At 33.9% G+C, this 22,348-nt stretch overlaps 1 protein-coding gene across 4 annotated transcripts; it reads left to right on the top strand.

Annotated features, from left to right (window-relative positions):
• Window positions 1–765: 765 nt before the first annotated feature.
• On the top strand, window positions 766–21,901 carry LOC120327166 (annexin A6-like). 4 transcript variants are annotated; one of them, XM_039393596.2, is made up of 22 exons: window positions 766–959; window positions 3,177–3,257; window positions 9,501–9,622; window positions 9,851–9,959; window positions 10,254–10,403; window positions 11,075–11,173; window positions 11,654–11,735; window positions 12,304–12,518; window positions 13,726–13,791; window positions 13,884–13,917; window positions 14,192–14,340; window positions 15,203–15,407; window positions 15,811–15,940; window positions 16,212–16,351; window positions 16,833–17,062; window positions 18,094–18,181; window positions 18,491–18,649; window positions 19,064–19,173; window positions 19,434–19,619; window positions 20,377–20,554; window positions 20,665–20,774; window positions 21,120–21,901. In XM_039393596.2, the coding sequence occupies exons 1-22, from the start codon at window positions 864–866 to the stop codon at window positions 21,261–21,263; spliced, it is 2,883 nt and encodes a 960-aa protein (XP_039249530.2). In that variant the 5' UTR covers window positions 766–863; the 3' UTR covers window positions 21,264–21,901. The 4 variants fall into 4 exon arrangements, with proteins under 4 accessions (XP_039249530.2, XP_077968361.1, XP_077968360.1 ...); XM_078112235.1 differs by having other exon boundaries at window positions 13,881–13,917; window positions 19,437–19,619; XM_078112234.1 differs by having other exon boundaries at window positions 13,881–13,917.
• The last annotated feature ends 447 nt before the right edge of the window (window positions 21,902–22,348 follow it).

Below are 22,348 nucleotides of genomic sequence, written 5' to 3'. Positions count from 1 at the left end.
CTGGGGCGGCTCCGATCGTATCTGAACAAATGATCAAAAAAACTGACGGAACATTTAGCATCAACTCATGCTGGTTTTCTTGGGCAGCACTTTTTTCTGCACCATAGGAGAAGTGGGACTGACTAAATAACTGATAAAAGTTAACTTTTTCTTAACTTCCTAGGAGCCCAATCGTATTCTTGGCCAAAGCATATATTCTCATTCTCGTGGACTGAGCTGTGCCTTGTTCGCTAACCTATTAACATCGTCAATATGATATGAATATATACGGTCCAATAACATTCAACCAATGTTTAACACAAATTATGAAGACTTGTCTCGGCTATTATAGTGATATATAGACCTTTGAACGTGAACCTAGACGTGTTTGAACAATAAAATTTTGCTCAAAATAACTCCATTAGATGTCGCTAACGCTTAGACAAAAAGCTACGATCATTTTGAGGCACTTGACTGAAATGGGCGCACAAAAGTGGTTTAGTATAGTCGCCTTAGTTACTGTGACAATGTTATCAGAATTAAACCGCTATCGCTGGTAGCAAAAATAGAAAAGGATAGTTTGTAAGCGTTCGACCACGGAACAAAAATCGAAGCTACTGAAAAAGGAAGCTCATCGCATATTAAAATCTATTTAACATTATTGGCTTTTGATCTTATTAAAATAGATGAATATCATGTAATAGAGTAGGTAATGTGCATTCATTCCTTAATTTATAATGCTGGTGTAATCAATATTATTATCTCTAAAAATAAAATTACAGATATCTACTTCGATTAAATATGAATCTGTTGTAATAATCTGAAAAGTGGAAATATTTAATCCCCTCTGTGATATATAAATATATTATCGTGTTTATTCACGTATGGCGGTTAGCATGTCTGTCGGACATTTTCCTGTCGGGAGCAAATTACTACAAAAGAAATGGAACGAAAGACAATTAAAAACGCATCAAACGAAGGTAAGTCATTTGAATGAAAGGTTCTGAAAGCACAGAAATAATGTCTAACCATATTTTGTATAATCTGAACAGTTTTTAATGAATGAATCACTAATAATAACTGTGTTCGTGTATATTCGAGTCTAATTGTAAGAATCGGCAATGAATATTCACTATTTTTTCCAGTAGACGATAAAAAAAATTCATTTTGAATTTGAGATTACTTGAGTACTATATATCCCATTCATACTAATCGATCTTTGTTAATTTTCAAATCGGACTATTTTATATTGTAGTTATAGTTGTTGAGGATCTAGATCTAGACAATGAATCAGTTGTGATTATTTTATCCGCAATTAAGTTATGTTTAAAAAGTTTGTAGTTGTCTATGATTGAACAAAAATTTGCGAAAGAACTAAAATTATATTTCTGGAGTATTATAGTAGCATCAGTGTCGCACCCTTTTTGCTAATCTGCGTTCAATATGAGGATTCTACAAATTGCACAAATACTTAGTCCAATAAAATGAAAATTACTTTACCTGTTTGCAATGTAAGAATATTTTAATGTCTTGAGGAATTTATAGATTATCCACTGACTATTGTACTTTCATTACGGTAACCCCTTATTTATTTTCCCTCCATTCAATACTTATTTCGAGTAATCGGTACTTTAATTCAAGCGCCAATTTACGCGGAACACAATACCTCTGTTATTGTGATACAAAAGCCAAAAATTTAATTTACGATAAACGTCACGCTGTATATAACAATCCAAGCGAAAATTATTATATTTCATTCATAGGCTGCTGGACGCTATCACATGCCGACTGGCACATATTTATATTTATGCATGTATACATTTACTTATCGGTTGCAACTATAGGCATATTACAGTGCATTTCATTACAATTTTTTTAGTGTAAAAGCATTACAAATCTACTATCAATAATAGGAATGAATAGCAACAAAGTTTACTGAGATCACCACAGGTTTTGCGCTGTCACGGGGATGATTATCGTATGGAAATATTTCTATTTCATTCGAAACATACTCGAGTCTTCGATTAATTTTGACAGTTCAAAATAGCTTATAAAACAAAGTAGATCCACATTAATCAAATCTATCAAAATCGAAGTCCACCACATCAATTTATTCAAACGGGTTTGTTATGAAATACCAATACCTAAAAACAATCGAACAAATTACTTTTCAGTTTATACCACTTTTAAACTGTAACTTTGTCTCGACTTCAACGTATTCAACATGGTCCAACTCTATTTTTTAATTGGATGCGTGTATGAGTCATTGTTGTAAATTTCACACAATTACACACAATCAAGCGCTTTTCGTGTATGATTCGGTGTCTTCCACTGTTTCATTACGAGTATCATATATCATGTTAAAAGTGTCAATAATCAAAAACTTGATCTGAAAACAAGAGCTCGTGGTATTTAAACAAGGCTTAAAACAACATATTCCTCTTTCATGTAAATGGATTCAGAATTTGATCCCAAAATGTATTTTGCCACACTTGATAAATGATTAGCTGAACTTATTTTGTCTTATTCTGGAGCGCTAATGTCTGGCCGGTTAAAGACAATTATTAGGAACCTGATTCGCGACTCAATTGCTATTTTGTAAACCAGAATCGACATTACTGGTTGTGAAACAGTAGGTAATTGTAACAATATAATTTCGCTGTTTCCAAAATAGAAATACTTCAAAAATAGAATCTCAGCAACGGACAATGTTCCGAATAAAACACGTAAGATTGTTATATTTTGAAATTGAAATAAGATTAGTTTATCGTTTGCCTCGTATTCCAGCTAAATTTGACAGAGTTTTAAAATATATAGAAGGTAAATGATCGTTTTTTGGTTTGAATAGCATCCAACAAAATTGCGTTTTACAGGAGGACAGATCATCTATCTTTTGTTACATCCACTATCATAATGTAGTTTATTGAGAGTTACTTCTGAAATTATTGAACTTACGAGACGTTGAGTAGGAGTAATATTTAAATAGTATAACGATATTTTGCGACCATGCTTTGATTGCACAAAACAAGCTAAAAAACATTTTATACTTGATTTTACGTCATATAGATAAGGACAATATTTTACTAGCAACACCTAATGACGGATATCGAAAATGTATTCGATAATTACGATCTGTTGGTGATTTGTTGAACATTTTTTTAATTTTGTGTTCGTTTTATTTCATGCTGTTTGTTCAGATTGCTTCAATGAAAGCGGATATCGATAACAAGAATCCTCTCGTGCATTCCCATCTAAGACTGAAGTTGAAGAAAATCCAGGTTTGTGAACACTTGATTTTATAGCAAATACTAATAATAGATGTATAATAACTGAAAAAAAAATATCGTGTTCTTCAACTTTTTTTCTGTCGTTGAAAATACTTCACCGCAAAACGAGCGGCTTCAAATCATCAGGATGATTTGAAGTGAAAATATATCTTAACATTTGTGGTGTTCTCAAATAAATTTAAATCGAAAGCAGTGCGTTAAGAAGTCAGATTTATCTCAGTACGGTCGTTAATTTAGCTTTTATTTTCAACAAATGTGCGTTCATTTGAACTTTTGCCCGGGTTCGGACTACAGAAAATTTCCATTGTCCAATAACAGACTATTTCAGGCAGGTTTTTAAATTGTTTGGTTTTCATTGTCTTGTTCGAACTAATCAACGCCCAATATCCGCCTTTTTCATAAATGAAGTTTGTTGAATGACCTTGTTTACTTTCACATATTCGTACGTAGACAGCGTAGACACTGTTAAAAAGGAAAAATTTGCATGTTATTAGTATTGATTTATTCTGATATAAAAGTAATTAAACCCCAGTGCATTGCTCCCATCTTGACTTTGCATGTCCTTACAAAGCACGTGATCCATCTGATAGCGCTACATGTTGTCGATAAAATATAATGTTGTTAACTACTCGTTAAAATCCTTGATTAAAGGTTAATTTATGATCACGAAGTGAAACGAAATCGTATTGAATGAATTTTTTCTATTGCTCATTTTATGCATATATACTGTTGGTACAGTGTATTGGATTGGGTCTTAAATAGTGTGGAACTGATGACGAATCGGGCGATCGTACCAATTGACGCTACGAATGAGGACATTTAGCACCGAAGTATTCGATATAATGAACTTGGTAGGTTACTGTCATCCAGACGAAGTTGGTTAAACAATCTTTATTTCTTGGAATGTATTCAATATGGGTGCTATAATTTTGGTTCAATTCGCATTGCTATATACGCTATGGCTATATCGTAACTCAATGGCACACAAAAAACTTTATAGTAGTTTAATCTGGTCTCGTTTTGCATGGTCTGGTCATAAACCAGGCATCAAAATATGCAACACATGTTTGGTTTATTTTTATCCGAATAATTTCAAACGATGCTAAAATCACACACATCGTTATCGCAAACATACCCATGTCATTCTCCACTCGAAATCCGCCAAAGCCAAACAAAACAATGCCTATGCTACTATGCCATACACTTATGTGTAGAATCCACGTTTTAAATCGCTTTCCGATTCTCAATCGTCGTACTTTTGTACTCGAATTCTATTTTTAAGAGGTTTCAAGTACTATTGAAATTGACACTACAATACATACTACTTTCCCCGTCACCAAATACAGCCGATGTATAAGCTTGCTTCCTACGGTATAATTCATATATATATACATGGAAGATTTTAAATTGCCGCACTTTTATGATGCGAAGCCCCAAGTTCTCACCTAAAAATGTTATAAGCTACCACTGAGATGCTGAACTACGTAAACATTTACTATTATGAAATCACGAGACACGGTTAAATTATAAATGAAGGAAGTTTGGAAATCTGCATAAAGATAAATGTCATGACGTTTAGTAATCATGTTATCGTCTTGTCGATGAATACGAATATTTAAGTTACCAATAAGCTATAACATATTAATGCAGATGGATCTGCATAACGGTAAATGTCATGACGTTTAGTAATCATGTTATCGTCTTGTCGATGAATACGAATATTTAAGTTAACAATAAGCTATAACATATTAATGTACTTCAAATTAGGCCGTTTGATAAGGTCCTTTATCTAAGCGCGCGCTTGTATGATAGCCAAACTCAAGCACGGCCCGCTATGAACTATCGATTACCATTGGCAAATCAAACGATAATAAAAATCTTCGTGAAATGACATTAAAAATTTGCATATCTGCTTTTTATAGTTTTTGCAGTGCATTACATTTCAAAGATTTAGGGTTTTTACATTTGTTGCCTTTTTTTTTTTTATCTTTTTGGGACCCCACAGTATATTGATGTCTCCAATAAAGTTTGTATCGTTTAATATATATAGTTTAAGCAGTACAATGCTTTGTTTATTTTGCCCCCATTCATAGAAATAATATATATCGATGGTAAGGTATTATTTGTATTCCACTCAACCAGGTTGCCAAATCCTTCTTGAAATCGAAGAGTCACGGCGCCTGCTGATCCTAATCTGGCTAATTATTGGTTTGAATTTCTCTTTATGAATGTATTACTTATGATAACTATGGAAGACTATAGTTCGTGCTTTTTAGTACAACAAGCATGTATCGTATATGAATCGCTTGAAAAAACCTGATTAAGATAGGATCAACATGTGACCCGACGCGACAAATTCTTTTGTAATGGGATATGACACGCTGTCATTGTTGTTTGTATTTTGCGTGGCGCTTTGTAAAAACAACGCTGTGGTTGTAGGTTTATTTAATCCACTAGTTTCGGACTTTTCTAAAATATATATCATACTCTTATTCTATACGAGAACGAAAAATATGGAAGTTGATCATATCCATTCGCATGCTTTTTATGGACATCTTATATTTATTGAAGTCTTCTTCATACGACCTGGAGGAAATGGTGGACATGGGGTAAAGATTTTAATGCAGTTCAAGTGCATCCAAACAGGTACAAACTGAACCCAATGCTAATCCGATTTTCCGTAAAAACCTGAATGCTTTTTCAAAATTTAGAGTTTTCGTTTTTTCGATTCAAACTTAGACCTGACGATAATATCCTACCCACTTTCGATTATTAATAACAGCATTGTTTAATTCATTAACATTAAAGTAATGAAAACTTAGGCGGATATTTGAAAACCCTATGCTGCCCAAATATGGTATCCTCCATTATTTGCAGTTGACAACATCGCTTTAAATCCAAATTGCCAACTTAGGGACAATATTGACCAATATAAAAAGATTGATAGTAATATGATTAATGGGTATCGTTCACGATAAGATGACAATGGTCCATTCAAAAAGTCGAATTGATGATTTATAAGCAATAGATCGAATCTTTGGAAAACATTCGTGGTATCATTTTGATTGATTTATTTTACGTTTGAAGAGCTCGTTGACCTAACATTTTCTCTAGAAATAAAAACAAAACTACATTCAACTTCATTTAAACAATCGCTCATGTGGCAGTATTATTTAAATATTTGAAGTATATTTTTTATTTAATATTTTCTTATGTATCCATATCTAGTTCTGAACTTGAAATTTACATATAGATCGTTTTGTAATTGGGAATTGGTTACCGTATATGATTTTCGGGAAATTGTTACTAAAATATTTCGTTTTGGCTTTCGTGCCCATATTGCACCCTTGTATTTCTGTTAGTATTTTTTCAGATGTGAAAGCACACGATTGAATTATTAACGTTTCAAAAGTTGGCTAATTTTTTAAATAAGTGCCCTGCATTATGACCAATATAATGACCCAGCAGTAGTTTGGCTTATTTGTATCTTGGACATAAAAATTCACTTGGCTTAGTAGAAAGCGAACGATAATTTGTCTCGACGTGAATTTGATACTCGAGACTCGAATTGAAACTTTTTCAACAGAACGAAATTGGCTCGAATTAATTGAATGTAAGCAAGGGTTCGTAGTAGTTAGCATGATTGTACTAATCTGCTTACATTTTTACGATTGCGCATCACTCCTTGCGCATCGGTGCAAAGCACATCAACATGTCTAAAAGGGCATTTGCCTTTGAACATATCATAAAATTTACTGATATTTATTGATAGTATATACCCACACGGGGTGACTGAAATATCCTGGTATAATATAAACTAATATTTGTTTTTACATCTTTGAAGATCTTTATAAATATCAAAACAGTCAATTTGTTATTTCAATATCCATTAAACTTTATTTGCTTTCCGTAAAGTTTCTTCTTACAACAATCACAATGACTCACAATTGGACTATAGTACAGAATATGTGTGTTATCGTACTTATGTGGTTTAAAAATAGAAATATGAAGGGCTTATTTTTTGTAACGCAATCCTTGTGTCGTTTTCCTAAAGATACATCAAAACTGTACAATAATAAGACAAAAAGATGAATTATTGAAGGGTACATTATACTAGCAAAACATTGTAATCTTCCCCTTCATTTTGGAGTTTTTTAAGTAGCTATTAGTGTATTCAGCGGAATATGTGAAAACATTTTAAGTTGGTGGTTATGGTGTTTGATGATGTCCAATGGTTTGCGTTTTGAAAACAGTGTTCATGGGGTCGAAGGTCAAGGTGGTTGACATAAAACAGTCAAAAATTATGACAATATATTCACAAATATCATTTTCTGAAATATTGAAAAATTTTGTATTTTACCAGACCCTCTGAAGTAGCTTCACAATTCAAATTTTTGATTTATCGAAATCGTATTTGTGAACTCACATAAACTATTTGTCCTTTCACTGTAATATTGTCACTCACAACAGAAATACAATTCATTGCCTGCTATACATTGAAACGAAATAGATCTACCAGTAGTATGACTATATCTAAGGATAGGATGACGTAAATCAATGTTATGAAAATATTCTTAGTGACATTTGAATCTAACCCGCGTTGTGAAACTCAAACTCAACAAGTTACAGCTCTTATTTTGCTTTGGTTTTGGTCTGCCTGTGGTTTTTACTATCCGAACAGTCCGACACTTTAGAAATTGCAGATAACTTTGATTTCGGATATTTTAAATGTAATTATTCTGCATTAAGAATAAATGCCAAATTTCGTTTGAAATTTTTTTAAATAGATTATTTTTAAATCAAAATGATTTTGAATTTTTTCACGAATTAAATCCCCTAGCTTGCACCCGAATCAGGGTTTCTTCGTAAAATTTGAAATAAATTATGGTTTCGCTACGGAAATAAAAATCTCGGGAAACAAACAATTTAAATTCAATCTAATATTTACATTTTAAAATTTAGTTTATACTAAATTCTTCAGACCAAGTGACGAATTGTTTCACTAATAATATTATGTACTGAAGATTTAATTGATTTAGCCATACTATATAATCTATCTATTAACAACCTTTACTCATATATTCTTCTTGACAATGGCTTGTTTGTACCGTTACTTTTCACAAATTTGTCTCAACAATTGAACTTAGGTTACCCCTGAACATATGAGAAAACCCACATTATATTATTCAATGAATGATATATTTATATAGCAACTCAAGATTCACGCAACAATATTAGTTTGGTAATTCTAGTGACCGCCCCTCCTTTTGTAACAGCGTTGGAAAACATTGAAGCTTTTCATATCACTACAGTACAGACGTATCAGAAAGAAAGGACTCGCTTATTGATCAAAGTTGACGTATTCATTTATAAAATAGATTCTCTGATAATATTTACCTCTAGTTTGTTATGAAAAGGTGTTTCGTAAGTCAGGGGTTTGTATTCCGAGTGTTCTTAAATGCTGAAATTGAGAATAGCAAGTGAAATTATTACAGAAATTTATCATTATTATTTTGCTACAATCACTTTGTGAAGTACAAAGTCAAACGTAGTTTTTTTATGAGATATTTCGTGAAGTAGCTGTGAGCAAACACTTAAACTAGTTTAAAAGTAGGGATAGATATACGGTCCCGATCGCTATTTGATTGACCTCTTTTGTAGAAGGTGTTTTGCAATGGTATACAGACGATGGCTTTGATTTTTAGAGATCTACGTAAGACGTGTACTGTCACTAAATCACTGTATACTATATGCATACTTGTATAGAGTTATTGTTTTTTTTTTGTTCCACATAACTCGAGACTAAATGAAAAAACGTGCTAACTTTTGCCACATATGCAAAGATCTTTCGTGTTATTGCCCCTTGACAACATCGTTCGTTAGGTTAACGCGAAAGCATAAACTATACATTGTTCTGTATTGCTATGTTGTGCACTTATATTATATATAACAGGCTACTTTTAACAGCACTGACAGACTGATTGATCATTTAGTATGTTCTACTGCAGGAACTTGTATTTGTTAATCAGTACAGATAAACTCTACATACAGATTAAATATACAGTATAGACAACGCCAGCCGATCATAGAAACTTTTAATCAAGGATGACCCTTTGACCCAGAGAGATAGTTGCCATACATTCCGTACATAAACAAAAAACAATTCTTTGTCAAGCCTAATATTTTTTGGGTTTCATAATAATCATACCTTTGATTTCATGTGGAATATTTTAGCTTGAGGAAGAATCTAACGCAACAGTACAAAATGAAAATAAGGTTCTTGTCGACAGAATATCTCGGATTATGAGAGAAAGAGGAAGACTGGATAATTGGAATGAAGCATATAAACCTCGAAGGTACGCTGTTGAAAATATACTTGCATCTAGCAGTTAAAACACATTGATTTCATTTTGTCGGCTAGGCCAAGTTTAGGTCAGCTGTTGCCAATTGAAATGAGTTCGTCATAAGTCATCAACAGGTCATGCTTTGATTAAATGGGATTGAAATTCCGGTTTTCATTTTGATAAACTTTTTAATGTTCTAGTGCTGTGTTGTTTTACTTAGACAAAACTAATTAATTATAGTCTCAATCATCGATACCGATCTACTGTTGCCACAAAGATTCAAGGTGAAAACAACTTGCTGGTGAAGAGATTGAATGCGATCAAGCCATTATACGATATCAGAAAATGGGTAAAGTATCTTTTACCATAAATATTTATCCTAAGTTAAATATTACACAGCACGCAGAAGCCTTAAGCTGTAACTAGTTTGGTTGGTTAAATCGCTTATAAAGTTTTGTCATTAGGCCTATAGTTCAAAATGCTATTTGAATGTGGTTTTGCTAAATATTTTAATAAGTTGTGCGAAATATTACGTTTTATTTGTTTCAATATCTTTCTTGATACACCCCCTTTGTTGCTTGTTTTTCTATCCTTGCCTGCATTTGTTCTTCTTCATTTTATTCGTAACAATCACATTTTTCAGGAAAATGATTTCAATTTTCACGAATACGTTTTACAAAACATGAAGTCAACGACAAAAGATTATGAAACAGTTCCAAAGAACAACAGTAGATCACCTCAACCTCATCATTCACCGACACGACAGGAAGAAAGAATAAAACTTCCTTCTGTGGTGAGTCTGGGCAAAATAAAACATGTTGTATATTCCAGTAAGGTATAATCAGAATGAGACAACATGTTAATATTTATCTCAAGAAGAGGAAATCCGATGACTTAGTTCTTTTGTCCGGTTACTAATCCATGTTGGGTATAAGAATAGTTCACCAGATGTTCGTTTCGGGAGCACATTCGAAGGTGAAAAAGCTGTAACCCATCAGCAACGAGGAGTCCCGAAATCCTTTTTCACATAATTTTCCGCCACGGGATTAGAATTGTGCAAGATGATCAGAGATGGGATGTCAAAACGGAACTCAGATTCAGTAGTGAGTTGAATAAGCTCCTCACATTTTGGTTTAACTTCAGTCTTCTAGGGTCTTGATATTATGTGCTGGGAAATATCTTTATTGAACATTTCATCCCTACGTGCAAAGTATTGAATTGCAAAATGTTTGGGTGTTTACATCTCTACCTATAAGAAGGGCTTTAGGTAATCATAACCAGCCATTAATATGTAGGTGGTTAATAATTTTTGGAAAAATTGAAATTTTCCTCTTTCAAAAAACCCGGACCTGGAGTTTTCAAACCATGATATGAAATCTACTATGCCAGCATTGTTTGACCTAAGCTGAATGAATAATAAATCCGTTTTGTGCCTCGAACTCATTTATTTCTTTTATTGTGCAGGATTTTCGTAACGGAAATATAAAAATGCAGTCACCGAATAGAGTTATGAAACTTCCCAAAATAGCAAATCCAAAAGAAGAAAACGGCTTAACCCGAAAGGTATGTAACGGAAAAAGCTGTCAAGGACATATACTTGCGCTATACAGTATAATACAATTATAGAATTTGCAATTTTCTGAATCATGGTTTCATCTAATCGATTTCTTCCTAGCTTTAGTGTTTGATTACAAGAAATTAAATGTTGCACGCAATTTTAGGGTGGTCCAAACCGGGCCGTGGGCCGCATGCAGCAAGCCGACATTTTCCGTGCGGCCCGCGAAACAATTTTAGCGTGCACGAAACCATTGGCAGTTATTTGTATTTATTGGCAGAACATTTTTAAGTTATTTTTAAATATTCCAAATGGGATATCTTTTTTTTATAAGCCCGATGTCGGGATTGATGCTTGTTGAAATCACGGAATTACAATGTTGTGGTGAACTGCAGCAAATGATATTATTTTCGAGGCATGCTTTATATCTTTACAACCCTGGGCCATATGTCACATATATAAATTGTATAATTTACATTCTAATTTAGTCTGAGACAACAGCGGCTACCCAAGAAAAATTTGATGCAACAAGAGAAGCAAAATTATTACACAGCTGTGAGGATTATGAAAGTACGTGATTGTTTTAATACCAATTTTAGTAATCACTTTGTGATTAGCCTATAATTATTTCATCATAATCAACTAACAATAAAACTTCTGGTTCTACAAAAACCAAGTACCGGAAAATAATTTGCACAAAGATAATTCATAATCATCGAAAACCCTTGTTTATGCTGCTCGCAAATACTTATAAAACCTCTTTTGGGGAACCATGGAACGTCCAATAATGTTTCTTAAAATTAATACGCAAGATTTTGGCAGATAGTCGATGACTATTTTATAGTTACTTGTAATATTTTAATTACCCTTTGGGTATGAAATTATTGTGTCACATTTTGAGCCGACTTAGTTAGACTATATATATTATGCTATATCATGAAGTCACGTTCTTGCACGGGATCGTACCATTTCGGGCATTTTCTATTTATTGGATGTACATCATCAATGCTAAATACTCCTCTGCGCGCAAAGCCAGATAGCAGTATAATAATGTACAAGATTCCAATTTTTTATTTACAGAATACCGATTTTTTGGTTATTTTTTCTTTTCTTTATTGTGCATTTATTTGCTTTTTAGGAAGCACAGATTGCAGTATATTATCGCGATGTTTCGCCCAGAAAAGATTTCGTGAAAGGATGCAAATTCAGGACGAATTCGAACGTTTGTATGAAGAAGATCATCTTGTTGATTTTTTGAAGGAAAGATTTCATCCGTCTTTCAATCCCATCATCACAGCATTTCTATCAAGACGAGAAGCTTACGACGCATTGACTTTACGAGATGCGCTAGATGTGAGTTTATAAATTACACGAATATGTTATATATATTCAAGGGCGCTGAGGGACTCTTGTACAGTATGAATTCTTGCAATGTTGTAGTTGTATCAAAAGATATTTTCCGAATACAAGTAATAGCGGAAATTTCAATCAATCACAAAAATTTTATCACAGATATAATTAGTTCATTTTTCCATTATTTCAGCATTAGGCTGGCGCGTTAGTAGAATTTAAAGTCCTGAAAGTCGGCTATTAAACGTTGTAAAGTAATATACAACTAATCACAAAGAATCACAAAAAATGACATTAAAAAATCATTTTGTAGGTATGTTTGTTGTCCGACATGCTTCCATATTTTCCAAAAAAAAATCCAAAGAAAATATGGGTGTTTTCTCAACCGTTATCTCGTCTAACTTTACGAAATGCCGTGTCACGCAATGCGATACAAATTACAACACTCAAAAATTACATCTAAATATCACATTTAATTTATTTTTTTTAATACATTTCCGGTCTTTTCACCTATTTTTCTCAAGCATTGAGTTTGCCCTCGGCCTCATAATGCGACCCCATATAATTCATAGCCTGTCATTATCGTCTTAATATTTCTATTATTAAATGACCTCGTGTTGATCGAAGAGGTAATATTTTGTGAGTAATTAATATCATATTGCTCGTCAAAATAATCCTTCAATTTCTAAACTTTGTATTGAATACGCCAAATAAAGGAATGTTTTTTTTCTCGATGCAGGTGTTCTGACTTTCAAACCTGACTTGGTCTGGAGAATATACTGCCATTAATACTGCGTTTCTATTTTTAAAGTTATTAAAATATATAAATTCACAAATGAAAACTGAGCAATCGGTGTCCAAATTTAGTCACGGAGGATATCATTTGAATTCTAACTACCCATGATGACCAACTTTTTATTACTTTCCTGCAAATATAAAGAAAGACCGACTGGAGAAGTGATTAGTCGGATAGTGCGTCTGTCTTATTTTGAAGCATAAGTTAACGATTGCCGGTTAATTCGAAATTGAAACTTTTAGATTGGATGATTCTGCATTCCAAGCCCAATACCTGCACCATAATACTTTGTATAAACTATAAACTCTACAATCCAGTTGTTAAAACTAGCGATACAATTCGAGTTATTCAAAGCTGATACAATAAATATCTTGTAACTATCTCTCACATATTTTAAAAATTTATTTTGATCAGGATGCTCCCAGAGCTGGAGGAAGAGAATCAACACTGATTGAAATCATTTGCACAAGACATGACTTGGTAACGTTGTTTATATATTACTCGTTTGTTAATGAAATATATGTATATACACAACGATTAATTTTACACATAATTCGTTTTTGTATCAGCAGGCATTAAAGGCGATAGAAAAAGAATATGCAAACAGTAAGTATCAAACAAAATTGTATTTGTTACCGTGATTAGTGTAGGTCAATTTGAGTGGTTAAACTATTTTATTATTGACATCAAGCACCTCACTGACTGTATTAACGAGCGATGTCGCCTCTTCCCATTTCAGAACAAAAAATGATCCATTAACACTTCGTTAAACTTAGAATCCTTGATTTATTATTTTAGTGTATTACAGACGCCGTGACAGCACAGTTAATTTCCACATGTAACTATCGGATAATAACTACAGTTGTTATTCTATATTTAGAATATGGATCTAAATTAAGCAGCGACATCACCGCGATGACATCCGGAGATTTAAAACAATTTTTGCTAACGTTACTGTCTCAAGAACGGTCGTCAGATTTAGACGTCAATCAAGATCTTGCGTCGGAAGACGCCGAAGAATTATTGAAGGTGTTTTTATGTTCTTTACGTTTAGGATTCTAAACGCAGAGCAGGGATAGATTTTTGGAAAGACAAAAATTTTGCCTTTCGGCAAATTTTACTCACCTGACCAGGATTTACATATTTATCCCGGGGGCCATGAAAGACGATAAGGCCTCTTACGGTTACCAGTTCATGTCGGTTATTGGATTAGTTAGGTAGGTATTCGTTTTATATGCATGGACTTGATGACTGAGGTAGTCGTAACGGCGGCGAGGAGTCCAGCAATCTTGTCGCACATAATTTTCCCCAAGCGATTCGAACCTGCGAACCCACGCATAGTAATCAGAGGTGCGGTGGCAAGCGTATTTCTAAGGCTTAGCACGATGCGCCACACCGCCGAGCCTGTTACACTACTCTACTACATACTGAAGACTAAGTTTAAGTTATGTACGTTGACTGGGATTGAACCCACATTTTCTAATTTGCAGCTTTTACAAATTATATTTATGTACAAACGAGAATATCGGTCAGACCGAAGACTTATCGATCGAAAGTTAGGAGATCCCCCAAAACAGCGCTCTTGCTCCATAGTTACACCTTGTGTCCCATCACTAATTAATTAATAACTCGCTAATTATACGACATAATTTGCCCAAAATCAATAGGCTTCTGGTCCGAGATATGATGAATACACATGCACAATCTGGAGCATATTCAATCTTGCTTTCGTGAGTATCGCGTGCATCTAACAGACAGACAGACAGACAGACAGACAGACAGACAGACAGACAGACAGACAGACAGACAGACAAAAACCTATCAACATACTTACGATTAAAATCGATAAGTAATAACTAGGTAGCCACTAACATTTTTAATTATATTTCAGATTGATGTTGAAGATCGGTGGAGAATAAGTGAAAATTCGGGAAGATTTTCAACTATGCTGAAGACAGAAGGTTATGCTCAAATGCGGGCTGCATTTGTTGAATATGAAAGAATGTCTGGTTTGGAAGTTTCAGCTTCAGTAACTGGAGCGATGGAAAACGAAAACGAAGCACATGAAGAATATTGGGATGCCGTACTCGCGTTTGGTAAGTTATTACTAAAAATATGATGGTGAAAACCATTGAGCTATTGTAGAAATATTATAGATTTGAAATGAGACGCAAATTTGACTTTCCGCGCCATCAGCATTCAAAATACAACGCAAAGTGTATATGGACATTGACATTGACAGAAATTGAATGAAAACGTATAGAACAAAATTGACTTCATTTATATTACCTATATGCGGAAGAGTTTTCTACTTAAATATTTACAACTTGGGGAATGGGTGGGGTAGGCGGAGCCTTGAACTCACAGCGGCTTGTACTTAGCATTTATAGCCTCCAATGACAAGACAAACATTTGCCAAACGAAGTAGTGTTGACTGTTGAGACTGAAATGAATTTGAAAAACCCCCCAAATAAATGTTTTTTTGTTATTTTTCTTCAGTAAAATGTCTGCGGAACTGCCCATCGTTTTTCGCTGACAACATGCACAAAAGTTTGACAATTATTAAAACGCAAACATCAGATAATGGAAAAGATATAATTTCTACTTGGGTAGAAAAAACACTAATAAGGTAAAAATATGACTTATTTTTACTGCTATTATTATCTCATTTCTCGAATAGCACATTGAATGTACCTTTTCTTTTGTTGCGTGCTGTTTCTCATATGTAGTGATTTATACAAGTATCAATGGCTTTTTAGCGACAATATTGAATATCTGTTGAATATCTCCTATTCTTGAAAAATGCAACTGTTATTTGGCAAACTCCAATTTTCTTAGGGGGACGATCTGATTTCTGTGCCCATCAGTAACAAAGTAACAAACTGTTATATTATATTCAGATGTATTCTCACACGATGTGAAGCCGATCTTTCACAGATATTGCGCACATATAAAAAGAAATTCGGTATTACACTTCATTCAGATATCGATGAAAGTTGCAATTTACCTTACAAAGACATTCTTCTTGCAGTTATAAAATGTAAGTCCCAAAGCCGAGTGCATGGCCTTGCATATTCATAAGTTTTACTTAGATAAGAAAAGGTCACCGATGTCAGATTGGTTCAACGCTTTTTCTATAAATCGTTATTTGAGTCCTTGATTTTACGTCCCAATCCCCCAGGTGTGTGTGAGTGGTGGCCCATTGGTTACTTAGTCATTTATCACAGTGGAGTAATAAGTAGAGATCTTCACCACGAAAAAGCAAATACCGCAACCAACGCGGCGAATAAATATGACGGTAAAGAACTAGCAGACGGACGGGCAATTAAATAATCATACTGTCAACAATTTCGTAATCATTACTATTTTATACAATTTAACACGGTTTGCAATTGCGCATTAAATTTTACACTAAATATTACCTGGTTAAGAATGAAATAAACAACACCCTATGATTGCTATCTACTAGACGGGCCTAATATTTTTTTAGATGATTAAAATTTCAATCATATATATTGCAGATCAAGGTAATGGTTCACGAAAACGACATCCTCATCACCAACAAAATGGCAAACGGGTAGCTGGAATGCTTATAAGAGGACCACCCCAGCGACAATCACTAAGTCGACCTACTCAAGTTTGGAATTCATCCGATAGACTCAATAACAGTCCTTTGAATAAAGGTCAAAACAAACCAACAACAACACCAAAAAAATTCGATGAAAATGGAAGAATAAATACAAGAAGAAAGGTACGCGAAGAAATAGTCTTTGTCCGATTAGGGTTACAACTTGTCATTCTATTTAATACGAATACAGGAGGCTTTTTAGTCGTTCCACTCTATATACATAAACTGAGCTTACCAGTTGTCACAAAATTTATTTACTAAAATCTTTCCCATAAACATCCGTGACTCTCATCCCTCTCCCCAAAGACCCACGCTGTTTCCGTGAGTGTTTTGTGTCAACCTCTATCTTCTGATATCTCAAAGTTAAACGTATAGTTCCTAGCGCGTCAACCACTACTTTGTGCCTACGCGGGATGGCACGTAATTTCAGGTTATTTCAAAATTCTAAGTTAGCCAGCCTTCAATTTTAATCTATGTTTCTTTACAAACCAATTTAGACCAAAACCAGGCCAAGATATCCTATACTTCATCCAAAACCATTCTTGTGAAGATGTTCGCTATTCTAGTGGACCTATATTCTATAATAAATAGCAAGGTTCTTTGTAAAATTTATACATGTGTTGTTGTTTAGGCAATTATGTACGACATAATTATTAGCTCCGTGTTGCCTTGTGATGATCTGTTGAGTAAGAATATTATGTTTATTTATTAATTTAATATACATATATTTATTAAATTTGTGTGATGCATGATTTTGTGTTAACGCTGTTAAAAATAAGCTTTCTAATGTTGTCTTCTATGAAACTATTTGTCTATTTATATGCTTCCAGGTTACTACTTTTCGATTCGAATTTGTATTCAAGAGCGTAGCCAGCCCGAAGTTATGGATGGACAAATTTTGTTTTTGTATAATGACGTAATACGACGCTTACTCGCGCCTCTTGCTCCGAACGAGATTAAATAAAATCAACCACTGATATCCAACAATATCTTAAGCCCATGGCTACGCCTACGTCTGCATTATAATCAATGTAAAATAAATTAGATCGAAAAGATCCAGTACAAACATATACCATAATTAAAAATGATTCTTTATGAGCTAAAGTTATGAAAATCTTCCATAGATTTGTTTTTACCTAAGGTTTTAATTCCAGATGTCAAACATGGCAACGGTGACGCAGGCCAGGGATTTTAACGCGGAACGTGATGCCGAACAGATCGGGAACTCACTGAGAATCTGGGGTAAGCAGATGATGTTGATCAGCTATGAAGCCGCATATGGTATTTGCATTCAACTTAACTACTTGGCAGATTATGCGGTCAAGCCCAAAGTTCATTGCATGGCCCGGTGGTGTGCTTTTAGTTGAGAAGGAAGATTCAAGTTTTTCTACAACTTTGTATCTTTCTACATATCAAAGGCCTTCACAGTTTTGTTCAAAAAATGTTATATAAAAATGCGAATTACATAATACAAACCGCAGTGATGGAAAGTATACACAAAATAATTATATATATTTATATAAACCTGTGACAAGCTAATAATTTCTTTAGAGAGAGAAGGTCATCGCACTGTACTTTCAATTCTATGTGGTAGAAGTAATGATCAAAGACAAAAATTACGATCTATTTATGCTTCGAAATATAAAAGAGATCTTGTGACCGATCTCAGAAAAACTGTCAGGGATAATTTTTACGGAGAGCTGCTATCAGGTAAGGATACTGAGAAAAGACGGTTTATAGGTGGTTTAAAATGGTTTTATTTCTATACCGAATAGATTTTTGTCAGGTTTATTCAGCTAATAAAAACGATCTCGCATTAAATTGGCGGTACGCATTTTGTGTTTGGTTCTGTCCTAAAATCTAACCCTGCTCTCCAAATGGGGATAATTTAATCTAAAATTTATTAAGATCATATATATATTTATATTTACTTTTATCAAATATCAAACGGATTTGTGCTAATTTGCTCCTAATCTTCGACAGAATAATTTACGGTTCAAAAACAATAATCCTATGTATTTACTGGTACTCAATAACTTGATTGTTCGATTGTTCACACCGATATATACTTCGAGAAAATCGTAGTATGCTTGTTACAACCTATTATAAACTAATTTTATTTAGGTTGGTTAAAAACTAAGGTTGAGTTTGATGCAACTGCAATGCACGAATCACTCACGCATGTCGGGATGCAAGAGATTGCCATGGAAATATTTTGCACGAGACCGAACAAGGTAGTCTAATATCGATACAATACTACGTCCCTTTACTTTTCATAATTTTTAAAGATGATAACGACAAAAATCACTTTAACTATTTAAAACATTCGATCAATGATAATTGTCATCATATTAATTTAGATTCTTGCTGAATCTTTCTTCATCAATTGATATGAGCAATAACGGTAACTAGAACGATAACTAGATGGATAGTAGGTCAACGCGATTACATAGCTTCTATTGTCGAAATGCAGTAGCCATTATCTTTTATACAGCAGGTGAAAAATGTTGCTGATGCTTATCGTCGATTATATGGATCCACTATTTCTGAAACAATCAAAGAAAAATTCAGGGAAGGATATTGGAAGCAGATTTTATATGCGCTATCGAGAACAGAACGGGATATTACAAATGCAGTATCGACTGGAACAGCAACGACAAGTGCGACTAGCTTGTATGAGGTTAGATAATAAGAATATGAAAATAAATATTTTATGAAGTCATCTACGTTCGTGAAAATTTTCACTGGACTATAGGGAGGGGCAAAGTTTTTTTTTTGCCAGCGCTGCTTCAATAAAGTATATATTCCATTTGACTATGAATTTCTCATTCTCTATGGTAGTGTCGGATTTATTGGTGACTGACGTTGTTGAATCGGACATAAAAAATGACTAATATTATTTTAATAATTCACACTTTAGATATTTCAAATAAAGTTTGAAAATAAATTATGTCGGCCTATATAATTTTAAGAAACTTTACAACATTCTCCAAGAGCATGGCACTCCAATGGCGCACAATATGCTCTGGCATCACGCTGCCTGCAGGTCGTAGTTTGCTCATTTCTACACTAGGCAAATGTTTTATGTGTGTACACGTTGGACTACTACAGATTTCTGTGGATTGTTGGTTCCCAACATGGAAGTTGGAAGAGGCGACAATGCTAGGCGCAAAACAGACGTTACTTTCCCTTTTCAAGAAAACTCCCCGTTTTTTCTAGTTCCATTGCGTGATGAGGTATTGAAATCTACCAATCAAAATAACAATAGAAATACAACTCGAATGATAAACAGAGAGACCATGCGTGCTGTAAAACTCCGTAAGGGGGCCATAAAGGTTGAGAACCACTGCTCTAGATGTTTTTAGTTATGCTTGTTATAAACTACTGCATGTCTGTCTATTAAAGAATCCAATGTTTTTTACTTTCTTATGTTACAGGATGAAATATCAGGACTAGGCGGCTCGAAGTTTATTCATATTTTCACTAAATGTAATTTCTCTCAAATAAAAGCGATCATTAATGCGTTCAAGAAAGTATCCGGAAAAGATCTAAATGAATTTATTAAAAGTAGTCCTGACGAAAGTAATGAAAAGAAGAAAGCAATGAACGCTATTGGTAATTATATTCATAATTGTTTACAATTCATAACTTATGAATGCTAACCAAGCAGTTGATCTTCAACGTTTTTCAGGGCGCACTACTATTGATATATATATATATTTCAGTATGCTGCTGCAAAGATCCTGCTGGCTATTTTTGTGAAAAACTTTACAAACTTATCGTCGAAGAACAAGAATTAGCGTCTGCAAGTCGAATCATTTTATCAAGAGCAGAGGTTCGTATACTAAAAAATATTGCCAATACGGAATTTTACTTATTTATTGATTACACTCGCTTAATTCGTAAATGGTTTGCGATTCATGTGTTCATCTTATTCACGTGACGAGAATTATTCGTAATTCGTATCGTTAATAAATTATCGATATTGACAACATTTATAGAACATGGACGACTTCGTTGAAAACGACCCACCCTGTTTCGCATTCGCGTACGGTGTGTTTCTGCTGAATTGTTAGAGCTGATAAATTAACCTAATAGTGCAGTATATCCTTGCTTCTCCTTCAAATTTTATCGCAATATTCATATTCGTTAATTTATTTTATTTACCTTTGGAACGCAGGTTGATCTCGAACTCATCAAGCAGATTTACAACGACACATATGGGAAATCGATCACAGAAGATTTGAATTCAATTTGTTTCGGCGATTATAAACAATTTCTTTTGCAACTTCTAAATAGCCAGCAACGTAAATCATCAAAATGAAATTAGAATGTTGAACAGATGATTCAGTTACAAACAAATCTCGATTCTATGTGCTGAATAATAAATATCACATTGTGGCAGTTATTCTTTAAATATTGGTGACAGTAATATCAAAAACCAGTAGCGTTGTTTAAGAGCAGCATATGTGTTCACGCGATGCGCATACTGGAATCAAAAAAATGTCGAGAAATTTCTCTCAGTAAGCTTATATTAGTCGCTGGCATTTACCCCATGTTTTTTAGGAATTTTAAACAAAAACGCCATTGCCTAAATTTTGTGAACCTATTTGCGTTGAGGAATTGGATTTAAATACGCCGGTAAAACTCTCTTAGCCTACGTACCCAGCACATCTCTAAGGATGTAGGGATTGTAGGATACTTGATAGATTTAAACCCTTTGAAAAATCGTAGCTACTGGCACGAGAATGTCCCCTTGTTAAAATTCCTATTGAAAAACGCCTTCTAAAAATCCCTAATTCAGCTAATTTCACTACTCGCCAAGTCGCCACAGAAAATATATTGCGCGAACTTTTCACTGCATAATAAAATATTTATCTATGAACTTTATTTTTACATTTGAGATAGTTTATATCAATTTTAACGACTTTGCACATTTATCATACCTCTAATATAGAAATATTTTCATGACAACAGGCGTAGTTTTTAAATTCACTTTAGCAAAACATCAGGCACGTTACAACGGCCACACACGGCTAGACTTCATGAGCCCGATTATGGCTATTGCGAGTTTTATAGTAGCTAATGCTACTCTCGATTAGGAAGGGTACCTAATTATCTAAAGTTTTACCACATGATGGAGAATATTTCTACACAACTGCAAGTTGGTCAGTACTCCAAATAGTCCGGCAGATGAGGGGCCTTTTTGGGCCCAGCCTTGTTTTCATACATAAAAGTTTTTTTAATTGTGATTATTCATCTTGGGGTCATTGGCCATCATTTCTACAAGGATGTGGAGTTTGCAGCTTTGAGCAATTTTTTTTTTACGGCTTGATATTTGTATTAGTGTTTTTCGTCCAATCTGTGTACCCTAATGGCGACAACCTGAAACATGACCTGGTACACATA

This window comes from Styela clava, chromosome 4, assembly GCF_964204865.1.
Source record: "Styela clava chromosome 4, kaStyClav1.hap1.2, whole genome shotgun sequence".
NCBI classification, from domain to species: Eukaryota; Metazoa; Chordata; class Ascidiacea; order Stolidobranchia; family Styelidae; genus Styela; species Styela clava.
This window is presented reverse-complemented; position numbering and strand designations above follow the sequence as displayed.